Below are 10,421 nucleotides of genomic sequence, written 5' to 3' on the forward strand. Positions count from 1 at the left end.
AAATAACCACAAATGCTGACAAGGATTGAGGAAAAGGGGCACTCTCACTGTAGGTGAGAGTGCAAACTACTGCAGATGCTATGGTGGTATCTCAAAAAACTAAAGCTAGAGCTGCCACATGGCACAGATATACTACTTCTGGGCATATGCCAAAAGGACTCCACACCTTACAGCAGAGATAACCCACCTCCATGTTCATTGCTACCCTTTCCACAACAATGAAGAAATGGAACCAGTCTTGACCTCCATCTGTGGAAGAATGAATACATAAAATATGATACATCTGTTACTGAAGTTTATTCAGTAGTAAAGAAGAATGAGATTTACAGGGAAATAGATGGATCTGGAAAATATTATACTGAATGAGGTGACCCAGGTCAGAAAGACAAACACCACATGTTCTCTCTTATATATAAATTCTAGCTACGAATTTTTAGAGTAGTGTGTTTAAATTTGAGTACCCATAAAGCCAGAAAGACAGAAAGGGGTCATTAGAAGGAAGAAAGGAGAAAAGGCCTAAGAGAGGGGATAGTAAAAACATCAGACATGCAAGGGGAAAGGGGTGAAAAGGTCTAAGCAAGGAGGGAAGGGCATCAAAAGCTAAGAGTAATGAAAATCTACTCTTTCATAAACTTATTCAGAATATAAGCTACACAACAACAACAGAAAGTTTAACTGGAAGTAGTCTCCATGGCTGGATAATTTCCTTCCCCCAAACAGTGGGTCATTAAACGAAAATCTCTGTGCAACTGTGGAATAACTCCCTGTAGGCTCTTGACCTTCAGGAAGGCTCCAGGGCCATCAAAACAATATAGGCTATAACCATTTCTCTTGCCACTGCCTACCAGAACTTGATGGTAAGACATTGCTAAGACACCACAGACTTGCTCATAATACATACAAAGATAAAGTTGGAGCTGAGCTAGAATCTTCCTCCCCACTTACTTGATTTGGCAGTGAAAGAAGATGCTAGGATAGATACTTAGGGAAAAATGTTATCAACACTCTCACCAGATTGTGAATCCTATGAGCTACAAGAATGACCTGTGCCCTCTAGAGAAATCATAACATGACTGTTATGGGAGTAGCCAACCACTTTCTCCTTGGATTTGAGGCCTGCTTCATGGGAGAGAATACATAATTAGTACATAAATCTAGTGAACAGCCCATGGTTTGGAAGGTCATAGTGAGATAGCTACTATTACTGTTTTGTTAAATGTATGTATTGTTAAACTGTTCTCTATATAATCATATTTATACCCAGAGATTAGTGCTGCACCCAGCTGATATCAGAGAAGTTTCTTACTACATTGGGCGGGGATAATAACTGATCAAAGTGCCAAAAATAAGTGATGTGTAAAAGCCGGAAGATCAGGAGATACACAGCAAAGAGATGTCCTCTCGATACAGTGCACTCATTAACTCACTGTAGCTGTGGTTACCTGCACAAGATTGGGCATGTCAACATTTCTCATGCACGAGGGAGAGGCCCATGAGCCTCCACATCTCCCCAAAGCACTACTAGCAGTTACTGGTCATTCTTCATTTGTGTAGGCACTGATGAGGCCTTTGCTCCGGTACATAACCTTCTACCCATGCTTGGGCAAGAAATACTAATTAAATTCAGTAGGTCTCATGCAGAAAGAAGACATGAAAGCTGGAGGAGGACTTGTAGAGAAGGAGGGCTCCAGTGGGAGAGGGAGGGGAATGAGAGAAGGGAATGGAGTGAGGGCTAAAATGACTAAAATTCATTATATAATTGTATGAAACTACCAAACAGTAAAATAAAAATAAAAGAGTTAATCCTCTGTGGATTTTTCACAAAGCAATAAAATAAAATAAATAAAGAATGAGGCTTATTATATGAGAATAAACTATCTGTGACTGTAGAATATCAAATGTTTGTAAACCGATTTCAGCCTGTGCTTGAATATTTTAGATGCTTTGCCTTGATGTTTTTTTTTTCTATATTTTATAAAAAATGTTTTTTGAAAAACCAAAAATGTAAGCATTAAGAGTGTGAAGAAAAGTGCTAGTAACTAGTGCTAGTAAACGTTTAAAAATTTACACAGGCCATATACTGTAATTATATATGATGTTATAATATTTTGATTTTAATGTTTACTCATATGAGTGCTCCAAAATTTTGCAATATTGTATGATCTTCAGCAAGGCTGAATGGCAAGCTACCAGTGTTGAGCTTTAGTTCTGTTTACTGTTATCTGTACATCTCACAGCACATAGTCCAGGAACATGTAGCTTAGTCCATTCTGTGCATATGTGAACTAAGGGTGACAAAAGGAAGAGTGTGGACTTCTTAGAAAGTCATTCCGGGACTGATGCTGCTCTCAACCTCTCACTCAGTCTGAAGAGGATTTATTTCTCTTTTAACCATTTTCTTCATCAAATGTGTGAAAAAAAGAGAAAGCTCCTCATGGTGTTTGGTTCTTTCATCATCATTAGTTCCAACACTGATTTCCCATTCTTAGTGCTCTCCATGTCTGACAACTTTAGAAACATTCTACTGGTCTGCTACACTGAAAGCAGTTGTCTGACCATTAATTTCATTTTCAACCTCATCTGGAACTGTATCATACTGTGTCTTTATATTTTTTTGTACCCCCCCCTTTTTGTTTTGCTTTAGCGTGATTTATTTTATTTTATGATGTATATTGTCACGGAAATACCAATATTGATAGGGACAGCAAAATCCTCTGGGACACAAAATTACATTGCTTTAATTCTGCTTTTGAATGATATATTACTTACAAAATTTTAAGAGGTAGTTCTGTTTCTGTGGGGCATGATCTGTTCATGTATTTTTCAAATATGGTAGAGTATAAGATTCTTGAGGAAATCCTCTGAAAAATAGTGAGAAGAGAATGCTATATAAGAGTGTGCCTTTGAAAAGCTAATTTGATGTATACTTCTGTCATGGAAAATTTTGTGTAAAGGAACTGTTCTTTCTATAACAGTGGCAGAAAGAAATAGAGACCCGGAAGCAAGTAGAGATAATATGTGAGGCCCAGAGACTGAAAGATGAAGAGGCAAAAGAGAAAATCCACTTTCAAGAAATTATGAAGAAAAGGGAAGAGAAATTGCACAAGAAAACTAAACCCTATGAAATGATTTCATTAGACAACAAAATGAATCAAGGGAAAAGATGAGTTCTATAGGCTAGAAATGAGTACCATGAAAATAGCAAATCTTGCTGCGTGTTGGGAAAACTTTCTTATAATTAATTTGAGGCCATTTTTAAAGAAGTTGTTATCTTGGTACCAGTTAATAATCATGTCTTAGTCCTACATTAATAACCAACTCTTAACCACATTTAGATGAAATGATTTCACACATTGAACATTTCTGAGACTATAGCTTATGCTCCCTCAATTGATCTTCCCTTGCAATAGTACAGCCTCTCGATCATTCTGTGTTGATATTCGTTGGTTTGTAAAATGAATGGAAGACCAGTGAGTCAATGTATAAGAATGATTTCTTGAAAATAAGAGTGAACATTGCCTTGTACTCCTTTAATGACTATTATTCAAATAAAATAAGTTATGATGCCTCTTTTGAGCTGTGTTTTATTGTCAGTTTTTGAAAACTAAATCCCATGTCAAAGACCAGAATTTGATAAATTACTTTGCATGAACAAGTCCAGAAGGGCCAGTCTTCTAAGACTGGTCAATCTTTAATGAATGGTGGATAAGACCCATGAGTGACAGTGGTTTCTAGATGAGCTTATAAGAATGGATTTGTATGATCCTGAAAAGTTCAGTACCAATTACTGGAGGCATTCATGCAATCCAGAATTATTTTATAAGTGGTATTTTACTTCATCTGTGACTCTCAACCTATGGGCAGGAGAAACGGAATGGGCTCCCTTGATACAATCTATTCCTTTTCTGAAAAACATAGGTAACTAATTTTCAATTTCACACATGTGGCTTGGTGATACTCAGGAGACAGGTATATTATCAGGGCACATCAAATGATGGTACAGGTTACAAAGAGAACCAAAATTAGTGATGGGAACTAGGGAATCTCTAAGGAAATATCTTAAGGAAAATTTCTACCACTTTGCCACATTTTGCATGTGTAGTATTGTGGCTTGTTTTAGTCTTTCAAAAAGGCTTCAAATCGGATTTCATTTTTAAAACTGTAATTATTAATTTGTTAATTTATTTATTTTTTTGTCTTTTTGAGACAGGGTCTATCTGTAGCCCAAGCTGGCCTGGAATTCGCTATGTAGATTCAGCTGACCTTGAACTCCCAGAGATCTGCATGCTTCTGCCTCCAGAATGCTGAGATTAAAGGCGTATGCCACCATGCCAGGCTTATTTATTTTTATGTGTATGAGTGATTTGCCAACATGTATATAAGTGCACCCAGGCATTCAATGCCCATAGAGGCCAGAAGAGAACACCAGATCCCCTGGAACTGGAGTTAAAGATGGTAGTCACCATATGGGAGCTGGGACCTGGATTCTCTGCAAGAGTAACCAGTGCTCTTAAAATCTGAATCACCTTTCTAGCCCTATAAGACTTCTTTTTAAATACTTTTTTGTTGTTGTTTCAAAGTGCTGGCAAGTACTTCTTGAGGTTAAGCTTGACAACAAGCCACACGTTTGTGGTCTGTATTATATGAATTTAAGGTATCATTCTTTCTTCAAGATAATAGATGATAGAAAACATTGTAGGCAAGTTTCTGTATTCATTCCACATACAACTGATTCATATTTGCTTTCTCACCAAATAGTCTCTCATTTCCTTCTGTCCTACAGAAAATATGCACATCCATATAACTGAAATCTGGAATGCACCTTGCCATATATCGCTATCATCTTTGTTTTATTCGTATACAAAAATAAAACAGCATTATAGACTAGCTAATTCAATTTCTCCATCAGCTATCTACCACATCCTGAGACTCTTCCCACCACTCAAGTTTACACATGCAAATCTGAATTTCCTCCCATCCTTACACTTATGCAACTGTTTCATTAAGGCAACTGGCAACATGAACTTTACCAAACTCTGACTGTTCTTTAAGTCATATCTACTAGTTTGTTGGGAGATGTGACTGCTGAGCTACAAAATATAGGGAAGTGATTCTGATGGTCTGCTATTTACAATAATTTTAATTAATTCTTCTATTTCCATATCAGTCTTACAGAAAGAGACCCAGTTCCTCCATTTCCGAACCCTCATGGCTTCTGAGGCACATTCTCATCCCGCTGCAGACTTCTGCTTATTTTCTCTGCTTTACTCCATTTTGTCCAACTACCTTCACAATGACATAGTCTTCACACTATTTGCCATGTGCAATCATCTTTTGCCCTCATATATTCATAGCTTTTTTCTTATAACCCTTTTGCTAGCACAGTACTTGTGAGTTGGAAGGGGACTAAAACTGAACCTGTATATTGATAGATAGATAAACATACAGGGAAAGATTTGAAGAAAGGGAGAAGCAGATGATTAGAGTTCTTATACTTTTGATCTAAAATTACATTTTAAAATTTGAAAGCACACGTTTTGTAGTTGTCCTTCTCCATCTGACACCTCCTGAAAATTTAACGATGTTTGTGCTTATAAAGCTGACCCACATTCTAGTTTTGCTTCCCCATAGCTCTGAAATAGTACACTAGCTACTGAGTCCCTTGTATTTCAGTTTATTCTTTCATAAAATAGACATAAGTAGATAAGTTTGCCATAGACAGAAGCTAATTAGAAAAACAAGGTTGTCAATAATTTTAATAGAGAAAATTCAATGTAAGGGAATTCAAAATTTTATTATTTATGTGTATATACATGTGCCTGCCTGAGTTTATGTGCACCACATGCATGCAGGAGTCCTTGGAGGCCACAAAAAGTGTCAGATCCCCTGAAATGGAGTTATAAGCAGTTGTGAGCTGTCATGTGGGTGCTGGGACCTGAAGAGTAAAAAGTGCTCCTAATCACTGAGCCATCTCTGCAGCTCCAAAGAACTGTTTTGTGGAAATGGGCAGCAGGACTCATTTTTTTTTTTTAATTTTATAGAATTTTTGTGTATTTCATGTAGAAAATCATCTTCATATCCCCTTCCCCTTTGGCAACCTCTCGTAGCCCCCCCCCACTGGAGTTCATACATTCTGTCATTTGTGTTAAGGCTTATCACGTAAAGTTAGTGTCCCCAGATGTCCCTCAGTGAAAGTTCATCCACTGGTATCTAGTCAGCCTATCTAGAGTCCCTCCCTTTAAGATCAACTCTTCCTCACCCAGCAGTAATCAGCTGCCAATAATTTTTTTGACTAAGATTAGGTCCTGATGCTCATTTCCACAGTTCTATGTTGGGTTTTTTGCTTAAGTTTGCATGGGTCTTGTGGATGTTGACACCATTGCTGTAGATTCCTATGAGAAGAGTCCCAGGAGCCTGTAGGACGATTTCCTTAAGGTTATGCACCTCCTCCCTGGCTCTTAGAATCTTTCTGCCCCTCTTCTACAATGGTCCCTGAGTCCTGGGTGGGATTCCTGTACAAGGACCCACATTCTGCAGACTCTTATTCTATGCATTTTGGCCATTTGTGACCTTTTGCTTTCCTTATCCTCTGTTGCATGAGGGAGCTTCATCGATGAGAATTGAAAGATGCATTAGTGTTCTCTTCATCCCTTGTTCTATGTTCCACTGAGACTTGGGCAATTCAAAGATAATCTCTGTTTGTGACCATAGTCAATCTCCATATGGTAGTGAGCTTCCCCAAATCCCTCAGTGCCCAACTCCCTAACTGGGATCACATGCACCCCCTCCTACTTTGCCAGGGCTAGACCTCTTTGCCGTACAATAGAGTAAGGGCTGAGACCTTAGCAGACCACCTGAGAGTACTTGGATTGCCTCCATGTGTTAGTGAACTTCCCCAAATTGTGCCAGGCCCCAATCTAAGCCAAAGAAGTATTGGTAGTTGATTACTGCTGAGTGAAGAAGAGCCGATTTTCTTAAAGGGAGGGACTCTAGATAGGCTGACTAGCCTTCAGTGGATAGGTTGACTAGAGTTCAGACTATTTTTTTTTTTTTTTTTAGCTTATAGGGTCTTTATTGCAAACAAAATTTGTGGTATGAGAAGCTGACCAGAAGCTGTGGGGGGGACAATCCCTGCTCACCCCTTGCTGGGCCGTCCACCAGCCTGAGGCTAGAAGGGCTCTTCCTGTCCCTGCACTGAGGTAGCTCCAACTTAAGCCTCCACAGGTAAAATGCTGAGGGCTGCTCATTTCCCAGGCGTTCCCCAGCCCAGACGGGAGGGTGACAGGAGAGGCAGGGAGAAGCCCCCACTTCTCAAGTGGTGCATCCTGCACCTCAAATATCCTAGCCTCTCAAAGAAGGCACCTTCCTGTCAGCCCACCTGTGGGCAGTTGGCAGCTGGCAAGTCCAGTGAATGAACTTGCACTGAGGGATGGCTGGGGACACTAACCTGAATCGATAGGTCTTTACACAAATGACAGAATGCACAAAATCTAATGGGAGGTCTAAGGGAAGGTGAAGATGGGGAAGGGCGTAAAACATGAAAGATGTTCTGTATGAAATACATGAAAATTCAATAAGTTTGTAAAATAAAAGGTACTAGAGGGATCTGGAGAGATGCCTCAGTGGCTAAGAGCACTGCCTGCTCTTGGGGAAAACCCAGGTTAGGTTCCTAACACTCACATGGCAGCTAACAACTGTCAGTAACTCCAGTTCCAGAGGATCCAATGCCCTCTTCTGACCACCACAGGCATTGCATGACAAGAGTGCACTTACATACATGCAGACAATACACTCATGTACACAAAATATAAATAATAAGTAAAATATTTTTAAAAGGCATTAGAGAGCTGAGATAAATGAGATGGACACGGAAACTGTGGAAACTAACTGCAGTAGACTGCTATCCCATCAGTCTATTGACAAATATTTTGCTAAAACATATTTCCATGCTGCTTTGCCCTCTGTGCTCCTTTCATTTTGAAAGAATAAACCAAGGTTTACTTATGATGGCTTACCACTCATTACAGTCTTTTTTGTAGATTTCTCTTAGCAACACCAAAATAGGTTAGTTTTCACACAAACTAGCTCATAGTCTTTTATCTGACTGAAAATGAATTACTCATATGACTTTTAATTAGTTTCACTGCTGTAATCAAAACTAAAAGCCACACGTATGGAGGAAAATAAGAGAAGAAACAACAAATAGTAATTTCCCAGTAACAGCATAAAAAGGAATATTTCCCCATTGTAATTATAAAATAAAGATAAGTCAAATGATCTTCAAAGGCTTAAAGGACTATCAGAGATAAGTTTAAGGAGGAAATAACCAGCAAAACCACATTTATTCCAGCACTTGCTAAGCGGCTACTTAGAGAAGGAAGCATAGAAGTAATACCCAACAAAAGTAACTTGCATCAGCAATTCCAGACATTCCATAATAATGCATGGAAATTATAATTTAAGTAATTGATTCTCTCCCCCACACACACACACCAGTACCATTCTGTGCCTGTTCTCTAGTTAGCTACATTTGAGTGTTCTTTCTTATACTTTTAAGTTCATCACACCAACAAATTCAAAGGAGGTTTTAATGCATTATCAATAAATTCTTGCACAGTATTGCTTAAAATCCACAAAGTAGGTACAGTTTGTTCCTCTAATTTGCCATCATAATTATATCACTGTGTTCACCTATATGGTTCTAAGACAGATTTTTAACTGCTATTTGGGGATAGGCAGTTCTTTCATATGGGGGATTTTCTGTGCACCTGAGCTGTTAAACTGTATCTTTGATCTCCATGAAGTCAAGCTCAGTAACTGACATCCCACCCCAGGCTGCCATCCATCCTGCTGCCAACTGTGACAATTAAAGGTACTTTGAAGGTTACAGAATTGTTCCTGGGTGAGAAGGACTGGCATAAGTCTCATGCACACCTCCTCACATCTCAATTTGCTGAAGTAGGAGCGTGAACTATAAAATATCTGGTTTTTAATACACTTTTCCCCTTTTTTTGACAATTTCAAAATACATAAAATGTATTGTGATTATGCTTACTCCAATTAGCCTCGTTTATCTTTCCTCTATTTCCTCTGACCTCTTCTTCCCAACTAGCATTCCTTCTACCTTCATATCTTTTTTATGTACACTCAGTTTAATTAAGGTTGCCCACAACAGCATGGGTAGATGGTTATTTATTGGAGCAGAGGCAACTTTCCAATGGCTGTACCACTGAAGAAAATGACATGCCTCCCCCCACAGCAGCCATTAACTTTCAGTGTCGCCTCAAAAGTGATGGGATCAACCACTCAAAGGAAGGTTTCTCCTGTCTGGCACTGTTTCTTGTTATGCAGCCTTTAGCTGTTCACGTGGATTCATGAGGGGATATAGTATGTGTGATTTGTAATTAGGTTGTTGGACTATGATTCCCTCTGGGTTTTTTTTAATACTAGCTAAGCTATTTATCTCTCCTCTCTGACTCCCCACCTAACCCTTCCTCCATGCCTTCACCATTTAAAGTGTCTCCATTTTCCTACAGCAGTGGTGTCAGCATTCACAAGACCCATGCAAACTTGGGCACACAAAAATCCAGCATAGAACTGGAGAAATAAATGGTCAGCAGAGCCCAATCTTAACTGAGAAATATTGGCAACTGATTTCTGCTGGGTGAGGAAGAGCTGATCTTCCTAAAGCGAGGGACTCCAGATAGGCTGAGTAGACCTCAGTAGATGAACTTGCACTGTGGAACATTTGAGGACACTAACTGGAGACAAAAGGCTTTAAAACGAATGACAGAATGTATAAATTCCAGTGGGGGGAGGGGCTATGGGAGGTGCCAGTGGGGAAGGGGATACAAAAAGGATTAAGATCGATTGAGATGTTCTGTATTAGATACATAAAAATTCGGCAATTTTTTTAAAAACAAGGATGGGACCTTGTGATTACCCCCACCATGACTCCTGATCCGTGATGGGTTGTTGAAAGGCCCAGCTTTGTACAGAACTTATGCAAGTATTCACAACTGCTATGTGTTCATGACTGAAACAGGCATGCCAAAGTCAGAAGACAGTGTTTCACAGAACTTCTCCCCATCTTTTGGGTCTTAAAATCTTTCCACTCAATTCTTCAGCAATGTTTCCAGGATCTTGAAGTGAGTGATGGAGATGTCCCACTTCTGAGCCTCTGCATTGATCTCCATCCCCTCTAAATCAAGCTTCTCTGCCCAAGGCTATAGGTATAAACAGAAATATTTAGAAGGCAGTTTGACATACTCATTTATCAAAACAAGAGCAAGTCATGCCCTAAGATCTATGACTTCCTTCAACAGCCATATGTTTTTGAACATGATTACAGTACAGGGAAATCTATTCCCTTCCATAGGATGAACCTCAAATCTAATAAGAAACACAGTTGGTTACCCTCC

The 10,421-nt window shown here is 39.1% G+C and overlaps 1 protein-coding gene across 1 annotated transcript in view; it reads left to right on the forward strand.

Annotated features, from left to right (window-relative positions):
* Nucleotides 1-3,167, forward strand: part of Tmem232 (transmembrane protein 232) — a gene marked incomplete at its 5' end in the record, with an annotated part of 281,982 nt that extends 278,815 nt beyond the window's left edge. The window contains one exon of the mRNA XM_008856022.1: nt 2,976-3,167. Coding sequence (XP_008854244.1) covers nt 2,976-3,167 — 192 coding nt within the window. The remainder of the gene's footprint in view (nt 1-2,975) is intronic.
* Nucleotides 3,168-10,421: the final 7,254 nt, after the last annotated feature.

This window comes from Nannospalax galili, unplaced genomic scaffold, assembly GCF_000622305.1.
Source record: "Nannospalax galili isolate Female #2095 unplaced genomic scaffold, S.galili_v1.0 scaffold27, whole genome shotgun sequence".
Lineage (NCBI taxonomy): Eukaryota > Metazoa > Chordata > Mammalia > Rodentia > Spalacidae > Nannospalax > Nannospalax galili.